The 22,156-nt window shown below is 42.1% G+C and overlaps 2 protein-coding genes across 3 annotated transcripts; one reads left to right on the forward strand and one right to left on the reverse strand.

Moving 5' to 3' along the window:
• The first annotated feature begins 76 nt into the window (after positions 1–76).
• LOC133886695 (heterogeneous nuclear ribonucleoprotein 1-like) lies at positions 77–5,431 on the forward strand. Of its 2 annotated transcripts, none has more exons than XM_062326479.1 (4): positions 77–432; positions 536–786; positions 926–2,098; positions 4,846–5,431. In XM_062326479.1, the coding sequence occupies exons 2-3, from the start codon at positions 565–567 to the stop codon at positions 2,087–2,089; spliced, it is 1,386 nt and encodes a 461-aa protein (XP_062182463.1). In that variant the 5' UTR covers positions 77–432; positions 536–564; the 3' UTR covers positions 2,090–2,098; positions 4,846–5,431. The 2 variants fall into 2 exon arrangements, with proteins under 2 accessions (XP_062182463.1, XP_062182462.1); XM_062326478.1 differs by having other exon boundaries at positions 77–377.
• Positions 5,432–9,194: 3,763 nt separating this feature from the next.
• Positions 9,195–18,489, reverse strand: LOC133886247 (1-acyl-sn-glycerol-3-phosphate acyltransferase PLS1-like). Its single transcript, XM_062325996.1, has 11 exons — positions 18,098–18,489; positions 17,410–17,532; positions 16,504–16,543; positions 16,315–16,388; positions 16,145–16,204; positions 15,142–15,219; positions 14,908–15,066; positions 10,987–11,112; positions 10,680–10,772; positions 10,489–10,572; positions 9,195–9,708 (listed from the first exon to the last, which is right to left on the reverse strand). The coding sequence occupies exons 1-11, from the start codon at positions 18,461–18,463 to the stop codon at positions 9,502–9,504; spliced, it is 1,410 nt and encodes a 469-aa protein (XP_062181980.1). The 5' UTR covers positions 18,464–18,489; the 3' UTR covers positions 9,195–9,501.
• Between the last annotated feature and the right edge of the window lie 3,667 nt (positions 18,490–22,156).

The raw sequence follows: 22,156 nt of genomic DNA on the forward strand, positions 1-22,156 counted from the left end.
TATACAATCAGAAAAGAGAGGGAGGAAATGGGGCATAAAAAACTGAGACAGCTATATATAAGACTCACAGGACATCTAAATCTAAAAAAGCAGAAGAATAGCAGAAAAATAAATGATAAAAAGGAAGGAGAGAGAGATAGAATAGAGAGAGACACACAACAGGAAGAGGAAGAGGAGGTGGTGGTGGTGGTGTGGCCTTTGAGGTTGCCATGCCTCCCCCAAGATCCTAGACGCTAGCTTTAACGCGACCCTTCCTCTAGATTAATCGGTGCGCCCCTGAATTCCACGATCTTCCCCGGCCCACGTCGTCGCAAATTCCGCCTCATTTGGTGCCCAATTGCAGCTGTTCGATCGGTTTTGGGAGCCGGGCATTCCTGGTGCGTTGTCCTTCTTGCTTAGATCTGCTGCCTGGGTCACAGGGGCGCGCCAAAGGTCGGATCTTGCGGCCGCCCGGACCGCTCTCCGTTCCGATTGCGGTTGATTCGATCGGCCTGGCTAAGATCTGACGCCAAAGTTGCTTCCTTTGTGTGTGCAGGGCGGGAGGCGGCGGTGGCGCAGCGGGAGATGGAGGCGGACGCCGGGAAGCTGTTCATCGGCGGCATCTCGTGGGACACCAACGAGGACCGTCTCCGTGAGTACTTTGACAAGTACGGGGAGGTGGTGGAGGCCGTCATCATGCGCGACCGGGCCACCGGCCGCGCCCGCGGCTTCGGGTTCATCGTGTTCGCCGACCCAGCCGTCGCTGAGCGGGTCATCATGGAGAAGCATATGATAGACGGGCGCATGGTGAGCAAATTGCTGCTTTTTACAAATGCTTGGCTCATGTTGTGCTGCTAGATCCATGCCACCAGATTGTATTGGTTCATAGGTTGTAGTAGTTGCTGCCATTGCAGATAATTCAGAATGTTTGGATTGATTTCTTCAGGTGGAGGCCAAAAAAGCTGTTCCTAGGGACGATCAGCATGCACTTAGCAAGAGCGGTGGCAGTGCTCATGGATCACCTGGGCCCAGTCGCACCAAGAAGATATTCGTCGGTGGTCTAGCTTCTACCGTGACAGAGGCAGACTTCAGGAAGTATTTTGAACAGTTCGGGACGATCACTGATGTTGTTGTGATGTATGATCACAACACGCAGCGTCCTAGAGGATTTGGGTTCATCACGTACGATTCAGAAGATGCCGTGGACAAGGCATTGTTCAAGACCTTCCATGAACTGAATGGTAAGATGGTTGAAGTCAAGAGGGCTGTTCCCAAGGAACTATCACCTGGACCTAGCATGCGCTCTCCTGTCGGTGGATTCAACTATGTCATGGGTAGGACCAATAGCTTCCTCAATGGATATACCCAAGGTTACAATCCGAGCCCAGTAGGTGGCTATGGAATGAGGATGGACACAAGGTTTGGGCTTGTATCGGGCGGTCGCAGTAGTTATCCTTCTTTTGGTGCTGGTTATGGAATTGGTGTGACTTTTGACCCAGGGATGAACACAGGTATTGGGGGAACCTCTAGCTTCAACAATAATCTCCAGTATGGACGGCAGCTCAATCCATACTACAGTGGAAATTCAGGTAGATACAATAGTAATGTCAACTACAGCGGAGTCAACGATAATACTGGTTCAGTGTTTAACTCGCTGGCTCGTAATCTATGGGGTAATTCAGGTCTTAATTACTCTTCCAACTCCGCAAGCTCTAATTCCTTTGTCTCATCTGGAAATGGGGGCCTTAGTGGAATTGGGAACAACAACGTGAACTGGGGAACCCCTCCTGTGCCTGCTCAAGGTGCTAGCAGTGGCTCTGGCTATGGTAGTGGAAATTTTGGTTATGGATCCAATGAAAACAACTTTGGTCTGGGTTCCAATGCTTATGGAAGGAATGCTGGATCAGGTGGTGTCAATACTTTCAACCAATCAAGCAATGGATATGCAAGGAACTTTGGAGATTCATCAGGAGGTGGTGGCTCCATCTATGGAGACACAACTTGGAGATCTGGATCTGAGCTTGATGGAACCGGCCCATTTGGTTATGGGCTTGGGAATTCAGCTTCAGATGTTACAGCAAAGAGCTCAGCAGGTTACATGGGGCATTGACTGATAGAGGTTAGCTATTTTTCTTTCTTGTGTTGTGATTTTCTTGTCAGCATTTTTGTTTTATTTTTTGTATAATGTTTCAACTAGTAGTTTCAAGTACCAGTGGAATCAGGTAAGGACCTTATAACTTATCACCTAATCTGACTATGACAATGTGAAAACTGAAAACTATTGAAAAGGACAAATGTTGAGTGTAACCAGTATTTTTAAACCGACATAGATGAAAGCACTTACATTCTAATTCTCATAGAAAGTTTGTTCATTTATTATTTATTAGAATTATTCATGCTGGCCTTAGTTATTCAGGGAATGTCAGAGAAATTTACTTGTGACATGTGAATATCTATGAAGCCTGGATAAAGATATATCTTTGAACCTTCTTAGATCATGATTAAGCAGTTACTTTCATTATTGCTTAAAGAAGTAAAACTTTTGTACATTGTGGTGCAACGGCTACATAAAAATGCTAATGATGGCTGGTTGATCAGATGTTACAAATATTTAGGAACTAGAAGATGCTATTAAAATTGAAGATGCTAATAATACACCTTTGTTAGGTGTAGATTCACCATTTCACTGTAAACTTGAAGATGCTGTTAAAGTATCTCACTACTTGATAGCTTCATTTGGGACTGCTAGACAGGCATCACATCTACTATCAGCTTATGCTTCTTAGTTTTCATGTAACACTGGTACCGAATATTATAAGGGAAAATTGGTTCTATAACACCGAAAGTTCCCTGGTTCAGAAATATACCACTTATCTGGCTCGGTACACTTTAATACCACCGAAAGATCGTGCCGTTTAGATTTTTACGACTCTATCCAATTCCATCACTAGCTTTCCCATTTTTAATTTTTTTCTTTCCGAAACTAGCAGGTAAGATGACATATCTAGCCTTTCTTCCTTCTCCAATCTCTTCATTCTTCCTCACGCATAGCACAGTTCCTCCCTGCCGCCGCACCAGAGCTCCTCCACCTAAGCAAAGGCTGCCACCCCACTGAAGATGAGAGCCGCCAGCTGCTCCGCGCGTGCGAACCTAAGCCGTAGCTCTGACGGGGCCACTTCATGGCCTAACGATCTCATTTGGAGCATGAGACTGAGAGAAAAGAAGTAATCAATCCACATAGCGTTGCACTCCATCACCACGATTTGAAGCTGCACCTCTGGATTCGCATTGGATTTTGGGTATCTGCTTAGCTTGGCTTCGATTAAGGGGGTGATTAAGTGGTCAGCATCTCGATTCGGGCACTGGAGCTCGATTTCATGGTGGCAGCAAGGTCAATTTGAGCTTGGTTCGCTGATTTGAGCTCGATTTGGTGAGTAGAAGGTCGATTAGAGATTGATTTGGCAGCGACGATCTCGTTGGTGGGATTGGGACGGGCTCACCGGTAGCCGGAGCAGGTAGTGACGGGCTTGCGGTTGTTCGCTGCTCGATTGGCTTGGCCCATGGGAGAGGATGGAAGAGAGATAGGGGAAGAAGATGATGGCAATTTGGTCACAAGTAACAGCAGCCAACTCGAAAATGGACGGAGTGGTAAAAAACTGAACAGAGTGATGCTTTAGTGGTATTAACATGTATCAAGTCAGTTTGATGGTATATTTCTAAACTGGGAAACTTTCGGTGTCACAGTACCAATTTTCCCTTATTATAAACCTGAGCATGATCTATTTAGCAAATTAAATGATCATGGTCCTCAATTCTACTTTGTGTAGTTACTTGTTCACATAGAAATATGTTTTTCGTTCTGTCTAGATGTCTCCCATGAACTGCACTAACACAAATGTTGAAAACATGATCCTTATTAATTCATTTTCTGCAAACGTATTAGCTTGATAGTCTATGCAATAGGATGTGTTTATACATGGATATTTATGTGTAAAAGCCTCAATGTACATGTAATGCTAGTCCAAAATTGTGCCTTTTTCCTATGTTTCTGCTGAAGCCCTGGCCTTTTTCTCCATCTTGGAAAAAAATAAGATAATTGAATTTCCATGTTTTGGTGTTTTGGTTGGTGTTTATGAGCAAACTTGGGTCATGGCTGCAGGCTGCTGAAAGCCTTCAAGTGTTGTGATGAACTAGTAGATAGATCTTAGTGTATCCAAGATTTGGTACTTCAAATTCTTTAGTGCTACTTACAACCTTTTTTTTTTTTGTTGAGTCTAGCCCTCCTGCATTTGAGCCACTTTCTTCAGTAGGCCAATCTTTGCATCTGCATCACTAGAGCAATTTTGCTGAAATATGTTCTATAATTCCTTTCTGTTTGGTACAGGATGGTGCTGAACTGATTCAATTATTAAGTTTAGTTGAATAACCTGCTGGATCTGATATAAAGTGTCTTTATTTGAAATCCAATAATTCGAGTTTAGAGCCAATAATGGCATTTCCTGCATGTTTACTCTTTTGGGTGATGCAGTTTGGTAGCTTGAGGGATCTTCATGGGATATGCACTTACATTTTGTTTTTTTGGGTAAAATTGCTAGTAGAGGGTAGGGCATTTCGAAAGTTAGCCCGTTATGGGATTGGGATCTGCCAGTGCGTCCAGACTTTTGTTGATTACACGAGGCATTCCTGTCCTTATTGCATTTGTAGAAAAGATCAACTATGTCAATAAGCTTGTTGCATATGCAAATTTCGATTACCCACTGTTTGAGTTCTAAATGACACTATGGAAGCACAGTTTTTTTGGTGATCTTTATCTTGCTACATGTGTTGGATTATTTACTAATAACTTCATTACTTGTCCCTGTGCAGGAGTGACGCCACCTAGGAATCTTTCTTTCACATACAGCATTTGTCATAATAGGTTGAGGAGAGGACTGGAGGTGCATCAGGTGCAAATTTTGAACCTCACATGATTCACAAACATGGGTTAGTTAATAGAGCTAATCAGGGGAGTCGCTTGATGATCAGATATATATCCTCAGAGGACCTTTTAAACGTATTTGCATTCTATGTAAGGTTTGAGATTGTGGTTTCGGATTTCTACAGCGAGTTTAGATTTTGGCAACCTTGGTTTTTTTGGATGATGAGATGTGAAGTAAGATTGCGGGATATATATATCTGAAGAGTGTTCAATTGTACGGCGGCGCTGCCCCCCATATAGACTCCCCTTGTCGGGTTTTTGTTGGTATAGTAGAAAACTGCTCTAGCGTTCTTCAAATTGTGTGGTAGCTGTTGTTATCAGGATGGATGATAAATTTTCCCCCCTTGGTTTTTATCTTGTCTTACTGAAATGTATGTACCAGAAGTCTGGTCTGTGTTTTTCCTAATGCAACTTTTGAGGGGATGCCCCTTCGGGGTCCCAATGAATAATAATGCTACAATATATTCTAATTCATTTTGAGGCTATTCCCAAGGCTGTTTTTGTATCCTGTTTCAGCATCTAGGCATTCTTATTCTCTCTGCAATTTGACTATGCTACTTCTGCATCATCAGTTCTTCTGGATCTTCCTGTCTATTGGACACTGGGTGGTGTCAGGTTCTTCTGCCTTGCCTTTGCCATAATTCACATTCCATACTGCTGCAGTCTCCTGTTGGGTTGGAGCTAGAACCATGGTTGATAGTTTGTTTTTTTAAAATGCACTTCGAGTCTTTGCACATTAGAATTTCATCACCCTAAACTGTAAGAAAACACCGGGGATTTTGCCCCGAGACACAATGGACTTGGAATTTGGATGCCTATATTGAAGGGATATTTGTACGATCGGATCGGTTGCATAAGAACTTGAGTCAAATATCCAACTTGTACTGAGAAAATACATAGATGTGAAAATAGCAACTTCTAATGAGAACTGCTGAGGTCAAAGAATCTTTAAGAATTTCAAGCGATTGCAGCAAGAGAGAAGTTTGTATTTAACCACAATATCATCTGCGAACTAAAACGGCATGTTCGGATATAGTGGACAGAGACCTGAATCCTTAGATTTAGAGATAATTTCTTATATGTCACTGATTAAAACTTAAATCCCTTATATATCATTAGGCCCCACGTGATAGCATATACGGGATTTATGAGTTTAGCGATGGCATTATAAGGAATTGCCCTAAATTCTAAAAGTTTCTAAAGCAATCCTCCTCACCCAAATATGCCCTCGGAGCAAATCATTTTCGATTTTCCATTAAATTAATATTATTAAAAAAAATCATATGAATGGCAACTGAATTGGTTGAAGTTGCACCACAATCGAGAAAAATAGAAAGAGGAGAAAAATATCCATTGTGGAGCAATTTGCACAGCTTCCTCACCAGGCTTTTGTGCAGAGAATACAGAGAGCACAGCGAGCAGAGATGCATCGAAGGAAAGGAAAACAGGACGGTGACAGCATGTGGTGACGATCTTTCAGTTGAAAGCCGGCGTAGTGACTCGTGAGGAAGACGGCCGTGCTCGTGCCAACCTCGTCGGAGAGTGGAGGGAGCTCGGCCATGGCGACGACGTTGGTCATGCTGGCACCGATGCCGCTGCGCTGCACAACACAGGGCCTGGAGCTCACGGAGCTGCCACCGCCGCTGCAGCAGCAGCAGCCATCTCTCTACGCAAGACCGGTCCGGAGATTTTGATGGCCCCAACAAAACTAAAATAGTGACCTATCGAACATAAACATCCAAATATTTATATATCAATAAAATACAATATTCTAAGTATTTTTTTTTTTGTCAAAGTCTACATTCTGTGACTATCAACTCGTCGACTTGTTTCATATTTTCTTTTCTTTTTTCGCTGCTAGATATATGCTTTCTAGATATCATATTATCACACAATAATAATTAGGTACAAACACTCCTAAAAATTAAAATAAAAAAGTCATTAACAGTTGACAACTAGTGTAAAGTTGTAAAAGAATTGAATCAAATAAATGAAATTATCCAGTTGGAGATTAATCCTTGATTCGATTGAGCATAGGGACCATGCCTGCCGGTGATCAGGAGAAGAAGAGGGAATGGGAACAGGCGAACAATGGCTTACCGCGATCGAGGTTGGGGATTAGGCCTTCGTTAATTTTGAACGATCGATCTTGAGCTTCGGGATGAGGATCAGGTGAGCTGATGTAGATACGTCGTTTTGGACAGAGACACGGAGAGGCCGAGAGGATGGGAGGGGAACAGACAAAGATCGTAATCGCTGTTGTTGCTGGTAATTAGGATCGTTTTGATTGGGGTCGATGATGGCATGTTTGCAGTATCGTACGATCAGGCTTGCGCACGATGCTTCGTTAATTTGTTAATTTGAAACGATCCATCATCTATGATTTGATTGGGTTATGTTACTTAGGTAATGTAACATTGGGTCTTAAATTATTTATAGATTTGAAGACTCACTTGAACTTATTTATAGATTTGAAGACTCATTTGAACGTATAGATTTAGATTAGATTGATAGGTAGAAGGACACTGGTTGGGGGCTCTAGATTTTGGAGGCCCGGGCGGTCACCCCGCCCGCCTTACCCCAGGGCCAGCGCTGCTCATGCGTCGTACTTTCGTCTGATTTGGGTGAGGTGCATTTTGAGATGGCGAGATGAGGAGACTGAGAAGCCGGCTCGGGGTGACAGCACCCGCCATAGTGAGGTCAAGGCCATGAGGAAGAGGTAGTGGAGCCGCCACAGTGAGGTCAAGGACGAAGATGGATAGACAGGGGCGAAGCGGGAAGATCTCAGGGCGTGGCACTTGGACCTTGTTGAGACAGATGCCTCAATGGTCTGCAGATCATGGATCCTACGGATACAGGCAGCTCCCATCAGAGTGGACCGTAGTCAATAAATTTGTAAAATAGCCCATCATTTGGATCATGGATCCCACATATACACGTAGGGCTTCCAGCTCGAGATTTGCTCAACAGATCTACGACAGAGCAGATTCATCAGTGGACTGATGGCAAAAGCCGGTAATATCCTCTCAATTAGATGAGCCGGTTGTTTTTCAGTGAACATATCCTTATCTGGAGCAATATTTTTACCCCTCAACAAAATTGCACACAAAAGTGAAAAGATTCATAAGTTGGACTGCTATGTAAAATCGTGGAGTTGCCATATTTAACACGGCTTTATCTAAATCCAACATGTATCTTAAATCTCGAGCCCTGTCTAACACCCCGCAAGATCGTAAAATGGACGTGATTGCGACTATTAATTGAGATCTCAGTATTTGCAGAAAAGCCCTTCAAAGGGATCGTGATCCAAAAGTTTGCAGATAAGACCCTCGTTTCGGTGGAGACGATCCGCGGCGGACTCAAGCAGAACGAGGCCGGCGCATGGCGCTGGCGAACTCCGGAGGGTGAACGGTGGCGAAGAGGTGCTCACACCATGCTCCCAGTACCTGCAAACTCGGATGTGCGGTCGGTGAGCGCGGACGTGGCCGATTGCGGCGGGAGCGGCGTGGCGACGCCGCGACTGTAACCACGGCACTGCGGCGATCGCCGCGCGTCCGTCTTGGACTCTTGGGAGGGTCGTCCGGCGGCTGAACTGCGGCGCCTGGTGCTCGGACAAGGCACCTGGAAGGTTTGGGAGACGATTGCAAGCTTGCGTCGCGAACTTTGGGGGTCGATTTGATGCGAGTGTGGCCGGCAGTGGAAGACGATGCTGGAGGGAGTGGAATTTGGAAGAGTGTCAACTGGGCAGCGGAGGTGCTTGCCACGGCGCCGGCGGGAAAAAAAGGGGACGGCGATCTTGTCCACCTGACCGTGCTGAGGAGTCGGCGGCATACCAGTGTCATCTGATACAAACACAGGTATTGAAATTCGACTCGAATTTGAGTGTCGGATTCGGCAAAAAAATTTAAACATGTGAAATACAACTTGAAATCCAACACGAGTGTCGAAATTCGACTCGAATTTAGAGCGTCTGATTTAGAAAAAAAAAGATATAGGTATCATGTAACACTGCGACATGCCTGTTGTGCCGAGACGAGCACGGCCGCCGAGCCACCTCCTTCCGGCCAGACACTGACGAGGGCCGCGGCGGCAGTACACAGTGCTGCTGGCCTGCTGCCTTCAACGTGAAAGGATCCAAGTCTCGCAAGTAGCTCGCAATGCCGCAGAAAATTCAATGGACGGAAAACTATCAGATAGAGCTGGAACCATCTGAAGCAGAAAGTTGTAGGCTTGAGGCTGATAAATGAACCATGGATGATTTTCAGAACAGACACACAATTGTAGAAGTTTAAATAGATTCATGTAGGAGTAACTGCAGTTCCTTCTCTGCCAAAAAAAAAAAAAACAACTCTCTACATGTCTTTCCTGTATTTGAAGTACAACAGGGACTGAGCTCACAGTGAGCTACTTCACCAAATTTCGTATCCTTCCTGCTGACAGCATATTAAGTTTGGTGTTCAGTTCACAAAAGTCCCTCGAATACGGTGTCTATGTGAATTCAATCTGAAATGAATTGGGAGACCCCCAGAATATAACCACCGATATCAATCTTTCTTGACACGGTCCCGTGCCGCCTTGGCTGAGCTCGACCGCTCCGCCTGAGAGAACGTGATGAACACATGCATGACCGCTGTTACCAATGCCATTCCAGCAACAATGAACCCTACTCCTTTCCATGTAGATAAGAGTTCGGTCCACTTGAAGAACTCGAAGGCACCGTACAAAAGGAGGCATGCCCAAAATAGGGTCACCTGTTCCATCAGCAGAAATAGGAAGTCAGTTGCCGGGGACATTATGTTTCTCAAAACAAGGTTGCCAGGGACATTAGTACTAATGCACATTTATGATGTCCATTTGGATAAAACAAAATCATTGAGCTACGAAATGGCTAGCAAATTGGACTGTTAAGTGCCAAAGAAGAGTTCTCTGCAACAACGCAACAATTGCTACAGGTTTGCTCAAGGAAGTACTTCTATTGCCAATAGTGTGTTCTTACGTACGGCACCAAAACAACCATATCTCTTATTATGTTCCTCAACCCAAAAATATGACGACCCCCTGGGTCTCCCCCACCACAATTGCCAATTAACTAACCGGCCTAGGCAATTCCAAGGTAAACCCATGACCTTCTCTTTTGCTCACTCGAAATGTCTTTCCTACTTTCTATTTCCATTTTCAGCAAATGTTTACCAAAGATGGGGAGAAAAAAGACCATTCCGATACTTAAATTGTTTGGTTATGCGAGACCATGTACCTATGGCATAAAAAATTCAAGATACTAAATGCCACTTCCATGGCACAGGTAACCCCAGTCACATCGGTAAAAAGATACTCACAAGCCCTGGCACATTTACACAAAGCCCAATAACCCATGGTAGCAAGACCAACTTTTTTTAATCGGCAAAGTGAATAACCATCTATAACTTTAGGGTGCCAGTTACTGCCATTGCAGATTGTATTTGTATACCGACACGGTAAGTATAATCGATGCTATTATATAACATGTACATGCTACTGTATTGGAGTTTTACCAGCAATGATTTCACTGGGCGACCAATTGGTCTAATCTCCTCATCAAAAATGCCTGTTGCCAAATGCTTATCCAGTAACGTGTCCTGTAGCAAAAGGGGGGGATAAATGGTACTTGAGAACTAATTGATCAACCAATATATAGAGCATTTCAACCAGAGCCCTCTGAAAAACAATAGATATAATTCAATACCTTTGCTACAAAGATATCTTTACACCATTTTGAAACATCCTCATCTGACTTTGGCATCTCACTCATTGCATGGCGTTTCATGCGAACATGTACCTAGAGGAAAAATGCAGTTAAGTAATTCCATGTCAAAATAAGGAAATGAGCATTGACAACTCTACTCTATTTATTATTTCAGACTATAGATGCAATTTGATTTGAAAAACTTTACAGCAATGAAAAATAAACAACTCATTTCAGTGTTTTGTTGATGCAACACTATTTCCTGATTGGTCTGCCTTAAGATACCCTTTTAAGTTAGCAAACTTACCACTGATGATTGCCCTTTCAAAATCCGCAGCATTGTTGGTTGAGGTGAATCTTTTGGAATTATAACTGTTGTATCATAAATAGCTGGAACAAAATCTCGCATAACGCTTACAGCTGACACGAATCCCTGTGATTTTTCACAATATCAGTACAAAAATTTAATGTTGTAAAACATATAGATTATAAAGAGATAACAAGAAATAAATATTTTTTCTCAAACCGGCAAGGGAGCTGCCCGCCATTATATTAAGAAGGAGGAAAAAGGACAGTAGTCCGGAACAAAACAAAGCAACCCAAGAGAAACAGAAAGAAATGAAAAGAAACAAACTCACACCAAAGAAGGAAGAGAAGAGGAAAGCACAAACTCAAAAAGTAGAAAAACAGGACACGAAACTAAGAAACGACCCTTCCTCAGCTTCCTTCTAGTCCAATAGTTGTGACAACCCTTTTGCATGGGCTAAACACCACTGTGTAGCTTCCTCCCAGATTACTTATTGTAACCGTTGTATGTCAGCCCTCGCGTCGTTGAAAACACAATCATTACGAAGCTTCCAGGTTGACCATGCCACTAAAATGAGCAGTGTATTAAAACCTTTTCGCTTCTCCTTGGGAATTTCGGCAGCTGCACGGCACCACCATTCGCTAAGCCTATCCTCATGTGGTTGTGGCGCAACATGCACAAGCCCCACTCGTGTCAATATGCCAAACCAAAGCTGTCAAGTGAAGACGCAATTCGTGAGAAGATGTTGTATTGTTTCTTTGTATTGTTTCTTCATATTGATCACACAACGGGCAGCGAGCCGGATGTTGGAGACCTCACCAGGCTAGTCTATCCGCCGCCCAACACCGGTCTCGGATGGCAAGCCAAAGAAAGAACTTGCACCTCGGTGGAGCCCACGTCTTCCATAGCCTCTTCCACGGCTCAAAGCCAATCTTTCCGATAAAGAAAGTATGATATGCCGAGCTCACCGTGTACTGTCATGATGCGGCCCACTTCCATGTGTGTATATTCGACACATCAGGATGAAGCAGCACCCCTTCCACGAGGTCCCAAACTTGCAGGTATTCGGAAATCGCCTGAACATTGAGGGCCCCAGTAATGTCTTTCACCCACCTGCGATCATGCAGTGCTTCAGCCACAGTGCGCTTCTTAAAACACCGTTTACCAACTGTAGCTACCAGGGTAGACGAAAGTTCTGCCAGAGCTTGGCCCTGCAACCATCTGTCAGACCAAAAAAGCGTGTTCCGGCCATCACCAACCATGGAGGTAACGGATATAGCAAACAAGGCCTTGACATTCTTGTGCACCGGCAAGCTGAAAGCTGCCCATGGTTTAGTCGGTTGTGTTTTCTGAAACCACAACCATCTCATACGGAGCGCCCACTTCAGAGTGTTGATGTCATGAATTCCAAGGCCACCAAGCTCAAATGGCATACAGACTTTGCTCCATGCAACAACACAATGTCCACCTTTGACCTCAGCCTTTCCTTTCCACAAGAAAGCACGCCTAGTTTTGTCTATAGCCTTGACAGCCCAACGCGGAAGATCCAAAGCGATGAGCTGATAGATTGGAATGGAGGTTAGCACGACACGTACAAAAGTCAGTCGACCTGCAGAATGCATCAAGGCGGCTTTCGAACCCGGTAATTTGTCAACTATCTTATCCAACAAATATTACACTTGCGCTTTCGTCAATTTCCCAACTGAGAGCAGCAATCCCAAATAGGTACATGGGAACTCCTTTACAGCACACGGCATAGCATCACGAACCACTTCAAGGTCATCTTCACTACACTGGATTGGAGATATAGAACATTTCTGAATGTTTGTCTTCAGGCCCGAAGCTTCTCCAAAAAATTTTAGTAGATCTTTGTTCATATCAAGGTCAGATTGAACCGGCCGAAGAAAAAGCACGACGTTGTCCGCATAAAGGGAAACTCTGTGCTGAAGCGGCCGCCGAGATAGGGGCTGCAACAGTCCTTCCTCACTCGCGCGATCAACCAACGTGTTTAAGGTATCTATCACAAGAATGAACATCATGGGTGACAATGGATCCCCCTGCCACAAACCGCGTTGGTGTCGAATTGCCTCCCCCGGCTCCCCATTCAAGAGCACCCGGGTGGACACCGTGTACAGAAGACCACAGAGGATGTTGCGCCACCGCACACTGAAACCCAAGTGCCTGAGGACAACCAAAAGGAAAGACCATGAAACAAAATAACGCCTTTGATATGTCTAACTTGAGTAAGACCCTCGGTTCTTTTTGTTGGTGGAGAAAGCGTGCAGTCTGTTGCACCAACAAGAAGTTATCTTGAATGCACCTCCCACGGACGAAAACACTCTGATTAGTAGACACCAAGAACGGCAATCTTGGAGCAAGCCGATTCGCCAAAAGTTTTGCCACCAACTTAGCCTATGAATTAAGCTAATGGGGTGGTAATCTTTGACTTGAATTGCTTCAGCATGCTTGGGTAACAACATGAGGAAGGTTGAATTGAGCATCCCCAATTTCCTTGTATCCCCGTCAAACACCGCACAAAAAGCTGCCATGAGGTCGTCCATCCAGCCTGGGAGACTTGTCGGGCGCTAGTTGTTTAATCGTCGACCCACACCTCTTCCTCCGTGAGAGGATCCTCAAGAACGCCGAGGTCATGAGTTGGTATCTGCAAGGATTCAAGGTCCAAGGTACGGGAACGGTCCTCTGCAGAACCAAGCAGCTGCCTATAATAGTTGAATGCCACCTCTTGTTTATCAGCTTGGCCGGTGTACAAATGGTCACCATCCTGAAGTTTCCCGATGAGATTCTTCCGCTTTCTATGTCGGGTGTGGAGATGGAAGAAGGAAGTATTAGCGTCCCCCTCCCTTAGCCAAACAATCCGGGATCTCAAACGTGCTATTGTCTCAAACAAGAAATAAATATGGAGGCAAATGAATGATACAACCATACATTCGCAATTACTATTATTTTCTTTGGAATAGGAACCACGAATCGGGCACAAAAGAGACTGGTGAATGTTTAGAAGTGATCCCTTGTCGATAACACTGATGCAGCGACCACATACTACAGTAGCAACTATTACTACAAATTATCCATGTAGCAGACATACAGGGTATGTAAATCTTAGTGGAGAGCAGCAATCCATCCACATTTCTGTACGTGGGCAGCACATGTATCTTTCACGTGAGCCTCTTATCATTCTCTAAAATAAATTCAAAATACCAAACTTCTCTCTGTCTTAATGGACGAGCCTATATATCTCATCTCTTGTGTGTATCAGCAAGCCTTGCAGCTGTTGCTGCTTAGAGACATCTACAGGTTCCTACTTTTTTATGGAAGCACCCTATACAAGATAGAGACCACAACAATTTGCAACTACCAACAAATAAAAAATACTTTTTTTTTTCCTTTTTTGCCGCTCTGTTCCATTTCAGCCTTTGGAAAATTTAATCATGGCATTTACAATTTTTCAATATAGCATTGTGAGAAAAACAACCAAATAGAGGCAATTATAGAAGAAACCATTGTCTGTGTCATCAATATACAAAAGGCTATGTGCACAAACTCAGTGCAGAGACCGGAACTTATTTCAATTGATGGAATAAAGCATCCTTTATCTAAAAAAAATCAATATACAAAAGGCTGCATCTTTTTTGTATATATAAAGCCCTCAATAAATTTTAACCAATAGGTTGTTATTTGTTCTACATGCAGCAAACTGCCCAGAGTTATGGTGACTATATCTTAATCATCATGAACATATCTTTAATGTATGTATTCTGTGACCTAAGTAACAAAAATATTTCAAATAGTCATAAGAACGAAGTATGTAATTTGCGATGTAAGAATAGGAAGATGGCAATACAGTAGAATACAAGAGCTATCCCATATAAAGAGCATTCCAGCTAGGGAATAGCAAAGTACCTTAGTACGTGGAATGAGTACATTTCTAGGGGCCGGCAAGCCCTGTGAAGCTGCATACTCCTGAGCTGCCAGAAGCTTTGCTGGAGTAAAGCGAGTACCCTCAACGAAAAGGGCTAGCCAAAATGGTCTGGGGAAGTCTTTCAACCTTTGGAGGCCCCGCTATGCAAAAGCAACAGGATCACTACGTTAAAAAAGAACACTCGAATTCCATGTACAGGTAGGGTAGGAAACTACCTTTAGTATCTTTTCATCCTTTGCCCAGCTCCTCTCCAAAAAGAGGTACTCTGCAAACCACATCGACCAGCCAATAACCTACAACAAGGAATAATGGTTTACAGGATATCAAGCATATGCCATCTACTATAACAGAACCTGTGACAAAGTTTTATCTGAGATTTCACCGAATGCTCAAGCAGGCAGGATTTCAAAGCTGCATATCTGCTTCATTGAGCTACTAGCAAAGCATAAATAACAAGTATTCCACAACTGAACCTCGTTTTTTTTTTTGACCAAAACAACTGAACCTAATTACACTACCTCTCTATTCATAATTTTAACCAAAAGCAGATTTCAGCTGCACTGGTTTAGCCCTGTCAAAGGTATTAACTTCAATTTTTTTTCATGGTTTATCCTGCCCTTCCATATTGTCTAACTTCCATTGCAATAGGTAACAGTGCTTATAGAAGCACTTATTTATTTGTTACTTATTAGTTATTACACACTTTGGGTCTTGACACATTGCATTGCTGCCCTACTTTTGCTACTTTTTTATGAAAGACCACTTTTGCTACTTACGGCTACAAATTGATGCCGATACTTTAAAACTCTAAGTCCACATAAAATTCAAGCGTTTTAAATTTTAGTCAGCCTTTTGTTGATTCTTTCTTGATAATTATAAGTTGATGCCATATCAAGGATACGGAATCTTCCAGCAATTTTATATTACTTCAAAGGTAGTCAGCAACTGAAATCTGCAGCCACTATGGTGAAAACATGACAAAGTAACATGTTATCATCATTTTGGTACTAGACAAGAAAATTTCCTACTCTCGAATTTATTTATTTATGTTGCTTACTTTTCTCAAAAATAACTTTCTTTGTATACTAAAACATGCAATTTGAAAAAATTTATTCTCATTAGCTAGTGACGTGTACTGTAACGTCAACAGCACTAGCTAATGAGAATAAACAAATTCAAATTGCATGTTTCATTTAAAAAAAAATGAATGAGACTCACTGGAAGGAACTTTGATGATTTCTTCATGACAGCGATAGCACTTCCAAGGCATCCTGAGCGCTGAAAACATGCCCAGAAAAAAGGAGTCTCATATGATTATCAGTTATTAAAGATAAATCTAACCATAATGAATTGTCAGTGAACTGTTAAAAAATATGGAAAATAACAACCTGTGCCAAAATCCATCCAATAAGCCAATCAATATCGCTCCGATGATTTGATATGATCAGTGCATGCTCTTTACCTGTAGAATTCTTCATGTAACATTGTAATTCTACTTTTTTTTTCTTACGCTGACATGGTGGTTAATGTAAGGACCAGCAATTTGTGTTAGAAAATCTTAAAAGTCGGCTCCTTACCCATTGATCGGTAAGTTTCCTCATCAGCATGCAGTTGTACCTGGAGAGCACGAGCTGATGTTATTTTGGCACAGGAGAAAAAAATAACACTTATTGCTCTATAAACATCAATTCAAACATTTAAGTTTGTAAGATAAGAACTTAAGCAATATGTCAGTCAGATTTACTGATGATAAGGTAGAAACAAAAGCCTCAATTGGCATTTCGGTTGTTGTATGTACACTTGAACCATTTATGTAAATATTAGTCATTAGAATTTGATTGATCATAGTTAGTCTATTTTGTCTGCCATAAGTCTGCAGAAAAAGTTAAATACCTCCCATTTTTACAAGCCAGATACAGCCCCAACAGCAGTAGTACACTTGTTTAATATGGCCAACTTCCATATTTAGAGCATATGCAACTAAAGCTCATCAAAAGGCAGCACTACATGAATGTATAGTGTGTCAACAATGCTATTCTGCCCAGTAGAACTTCTGAACACATCACACCAACTTTAGCCAAGAAAATAGGTTGTCGATCCCTATCATGCCCCCCTAACTGTACTGTTGACTTAGTCCTTAGAACTTCATTTTTCGAATGTGACGTTTTGGAGCTAAGTTCTTCAAACTGCTTTGTTTACTGTATCTGGTTTGACACATCCATCTACCAGATTCTGTTAGGGCGTGACACTGAATCAGCTTGCTCATTGATGCTACTTATTTTCACTGCCCAACGTTTCCTAAATGCACCCTATAACATGTATACCGAAGCAAGGAATGATCGAATATTGCAAACCAACACAATGCTGCAATTTTCCAGCAAAAGTGTGTTTTAATGTGGTAGCAAAAAAAGTTACATTTTACAAGTAAATCCAGATGTGAAATGAGAAGCAAAGTTGCTTTGCCATTGATCATATCTACATACCTTAACGCCTGCCCACCAGTCCACAACCCATACCAGCTGAAGCCACAGAAGCTCAGCTAAGAATCTGTTGATCCGCCGGTAGAAGCTCTTCGAGAAGGGCCTTATTGACATAAATAGGATGGCCTGCAATTTTGTTCGCACATACGAACGGATCAAGAAATGTAAGTGGTGCTTCTATTGTGCAGCTTCACGTGAATTAACGGATCAAAAGCAACAACAGTTATCATTTTCATAACAATCCGCGGTTTCTGAGTAATTAGTACCACTCCTTAGCCGTAGTTTTAAGGAAAGTTCTTTTTTTTTCCTGAAGAAGTTCTAATTTACACCCGAAAATTAACAGATCCATATGTTGCTTTTCATCTAAAAGACACATCTTTGCGTAAAAATACGTTTAGGACCACTGGAATGGGAGAAATCCCAGAACAACGGTGAGGCAATCGTAACAATCGGTGGCTAAAAAGATCAAATCTTTCAGTAAAACAAGCTTCAGCTAAAATTAACCTACGAAACGCAACTATATAATTCAGGAACCCAACAAAATGCCCGTAAATGGAATCCCCGGAGAGGTAGAAAAATCAAATCGTTGCGCAGCAACCGCATCAGATCACCACAGGCACAAAGCCCATATAAAACCGGGTAAAAGAGGCAACAGATTTCGTCAATCGATCGAAGAGACTAGCCAGGCTACCTGGATGATGTTGACTATGAGGCCGGAGAGGAGGAAGAGGAGGCCGATGGGGAGCACGACGAGCACGAGCGGGACCGCCATGCCGGCCGCCGCCACTTCCAATCTCGGGGTACAGGCAGGCGGAACGGGAGGCGAGGCGGGAAGTGCTCGCCACCGAGCTCCTCCTCCTCCTTCTGCTCCCGCGAGCGGCGGTTCAGTGGTGGCTGCTCCGCCGGCGACGAAGAGGACGGGGCACGCGAGGCGGATTTGGAGTTTTATTGTAGGGGGGGTGTGGTGGGGTGGATGGATGTTGTTACTGAATCCAGGTTTTATTGTGCGAGGAGATGGAAATGGAGATGGGAGATGGGAGATGGAGGAATGAAGCATATGCGCTGGAAATTTTTATTTTATTTTTGCCTTTTTCGAAAATTTATTCGGACTCTCCGAATAACACCACGATCTTTGACGTCGTTAGACTATTGCACGACACCATTTAATTTGATATGAAGCCCACACGCCCCATGCTATCCCATACCTAGTTAGGGCTCCTACTACCAGCCAACTTTTGCTCACTCGCCATGCATACAATGGTTGTTGCTGTTCTTATCTACATACAGTGGTAGATCCAGAGTAAAATTTTAGAAAGGGTTTAATTTCTTCTTCTTTTTCCTTCTTCTTTTTTTCTCTTTTTCTTCTTCTTCTTTCTCTTCTTTTTTTCTCTTCTTTTTTCTTTAAAATGCCTAAAAATTATAAGGACTTAGAGGACTTTTAAGTGTTTCTCGGGCTCAAGCGCCCTTGAATCCGCCCGTCTACATGCTACACTATCTTTTACGTATTGGCTCTCTAGAAAAACCAGAAATTTACCAGAGAAGTATGTAAGAAGATTCTCAGGAGTTTAGTAAAAAAAGATGGCAAAAGAATTAGGCATAGAGTAAATTCTCTTAGACAACGTCTAAAAATTTGAGATTCTCCTAGATGAGACGTGTAGAACTCTGTTGATCTTCTCGTCAAAGGTGCCATACCATGTAATCCGATCTAGCAGGACGTCTGCAGTTTGCTGATCATGAGGTTGAAGCGACGTGTAAGTTTGTTTTGGAGCTGAAATACACGCTACGAGTGAAAATTCATGAAAAAGAATGCATCTACACGAACCATTGCACCTTCTCAACCATAAAAACATACACTTTTCCCAAAGTAATTCGTGCGCTGCTATATACATTAAAAATTCCCACGTTAAAATTAAAGAGCATGTCACATTCCTCAAGTGACTCGATTGCCAGCTTTTCTTTCCTACAAATCCGTGGTTCTATCTAAGCATAGGTGCCTTCATATATATCTTTATATGCAGTGGCAGATGCAGAGCAATCATGTAGGGCGTGTTTGATTGTTTGTACGGGCATCGATCTGACTTTGTATGTGTAGACCCGACGCGTTTGGTTGCTTGCGCGTGTGGGCTGGCCAGGCCCCCCTCGTGCAAAATCGTTGTGCCGATTAGGTTCGCGGGAAATAGATTTTGATCGCATTTCTTGCGGGCCTGGATCGCTCGGTGGAGTTGGTGTACGTGTATATTTTTTTATTTAACTCTTAATTTTTGTTTAGGGGTATAAGGGTAATTAAAAAAATTTAAATGTTTTTATGAGTAAATTAGAGCTCACTAGCAACCTATTTTAATTGGTTTGATCCAAAAATATTAAGTCAATATTTAATTAAAATTCTCCAAAGAAATCTACTTTTATAAGTTCTAGTAATTTTTATACATCAAATAAATTCAAAAACCAGAAAAAAAATCACTAATATTCCTATGATATGATGTATTAATTTATAAAAATATTTTCAATCTTATGTTTTTTATGAAAAAGTGAGTTCTTTTGTAATACAACGTATACTGATACGGGTAACTGTAACTAAACACAATTTTTCTCTACCAACCTAAACATAAGCAACCAATCAAATATACCTATTACATCTCTCTAGACTAACTCAACTCAACATATCTCACCAGATGCAAGACAGACTAATCCATACAGATAAACCAACAAACCATAAAAACTTATCCGTCCAATTTTTCTCTTCTTCCTTCTCTCCCACGTCATGATAAAAAGTTCTCAGAGGCTCCGTTGGCTAGCAGTACGGGGATGGAGCCAGGGTTAAAAAATCATCGGTAACCGCCCAAAAATCGCGGTTACCGACCTTCTCGGTCCGGTCCGGTTTCAGAAACTGAACGGTAACCGAATCTTGAATTTAAAAAATTCGAAAAAATAAAAAAATTTCAAAACAAATCTTTAAAAAAACTAGACACAATTCTAAGACCTTCTGTGAAAAAAAAATTCAAAAATAATGTCGTTTGCATCATATTCTACAGGGAGAAAGTTTGAAAAAAATGAAAAAAATTGAAACGTGCGGCTCAATTATTAACTCACGTTAAGGAAAAGTGTAACATACAAACACATATTTTTCTTGTATAAAACGTATTTTAAGAGAATCTTTAAAATTGATTTCACTTTATTTAGAGTTTTATTAAATTCTCTATGATTTTTACAAAGTTCACAAGCATAAAGTGAATATGTTAAGAAACAGCACCGTAATTAACTTTTTCATGTCTACTATTATTTTTTCTACGTAAATTATAATATAAATAAGCTAATGAAAGTGGTTTCACTAATTTTTTAGGTGTGATGGGTCAGTTATGAATTAATCTAGTCGCAACACATTTAGACAATCATGCATGTTACAATAACTAATTCATGAGTTCATGTATTTTTAAAAGACATAGGATCATGTAAGAAGACTAACAAAATTAGTTTCATGATTTTTGGATTAGCAAAGAGTAAACTATGCATTTAACTTGGTTTAACAATTACAATTTCTCACAGAAAATTTTGAACTTTTTTATGAGTATAAATACTTTTATCATGTAGATCATATTACAAGGAAGCCAACAAAATTTGTTTCACTTGATTTGAAGCTCAGATGAATTAGTTATTGATTTTACAAGATTGAGCTATTTTTTTGGTTTTTTGTTGAACTGCGCTGAAATTCGATAAAACCGCTCGATAAATCGAGAAAACTGAGCGGTTACCGACCCAAACCGCTCGGTAACCGACTAATTCAAAAATGCGAGAAAATCGCTCGGTAACCGACCCAAACCGCTCGGTAACCGACAAAAACCGAGCGGTTACCGAACAGCTAAAATCGCAATTTTTTTTCCAAAATTCAAATTTTGCGAAATGAATTTTCTCCGATTTTTTTTGAATTTTTGACCGGTAACCGCGGTTATCGCGCATTTTAGATCCGCCTCTGTTCACCTAACTAACAAAAGGAAAATGCTGGTACTACTAGATGTTATTTATGCATCTACATCTGACACTCTAAGATATGCGGAAAACAATTAACCAAGGTCAGGTCAGGACAAGGAGGTGACATGGACAAATGAGTAAATGGGCCCATAAATTAGGGCAGGTATTTGTTGGTGAGATGCAGAGTTGAATGAATATGGTCTCGTTTTACACAGTTCTAGATCTAATTTTGTTTAAAGCGAATTAAATCTAGTTCTAAAAATATTAGATCGAGCTGTGGTGAATTAAAGATATTTAGTTAAATCATCTGATTTTTATTTTAAATTAAAAATAAAAGTTTAAACTACTTTATTTTATCATATAAACTCTAAATCTAGTATGGATCTCGAATCTGAAGCTGAAGCTATGCCAAATATATCCTATGAATACCAGCATGTACCCTATACCTTGGCAGGCAACTCCCATCCAACGAAAGCAAGGTGAATTAATTTGGGCATGCATGTTACCAGAGGACACATCCAAAGACATAACCCAAAACCATTCAACCGGCATGTGAATTGAACTAGGACGGGAGGCACGCTACGTCACGCTCGTGGCCTGGTCAAAGAAGGTCGCGCTCCCAGGCAACACGCAGGTCTGCAACAGCTCCGTTGTGCCTGGCCGCGGCTTTGCCAACACGGCACGGGCGCTGGTGGGTGACCTCATGGCCGCCAAGCCTCGTGCCCCGGGGCTCACCGCAGCGGCCACAAGCGACGGTGTGTACGTGGTGGCGTAGTGCGTGGAG

Source organism: Phragmites australis, chromosome 12 (assembly GCF_958298935.1).
Source record: "Phragmites australis chromosome 12, lpPhrAust1.1, whole genome shotgun sequence".
Taxonomy (NCBI): Eukaryota; Viridiplantae; Streptophyta; class Magnoliopsida; order Poales; family Poaceae; genus Phragmites; species Phragmites australis.

Bases quoted from the DNA above. Each gene is read 5' to 3' on its own strand.
- LOC133886247 (XM_062325996.1), bottom strand. From the start codon at position 18,463: ATGCTTCATTCCTCCATCTCCCATCTCCCATCTCCATTTCCATCTCCT. The intron at 15,220-16,144 runs GTGAGTCTCATT...TCCTTGTTGTAG, and splicing joins AATCATCAAAGTTCCTTCCA to GTTATTGGCTGGTCGATGTG. The intron at 10,573-10,679 runs GTATTGAATTAT...CTTTTGCTACAG, and splicing joins AAGATATCTTTGTAGCAAAG to GACACGTTACTGGATAAGCA.
- LOC133886695 (XM_062326479.1), top strand. From the start codon at position 565: ATGGAGGCGGACGCCGGGAAGCTGTTCATCGGCGGCATCTCGTGGGAC. The intron at 787-925 runs GTGAGCAAATTG...TGATTTCTTCAG, and splicing joins ATATGATAGACGGGCGCATG to GTGGAGGCCAAAAAAGCTGT.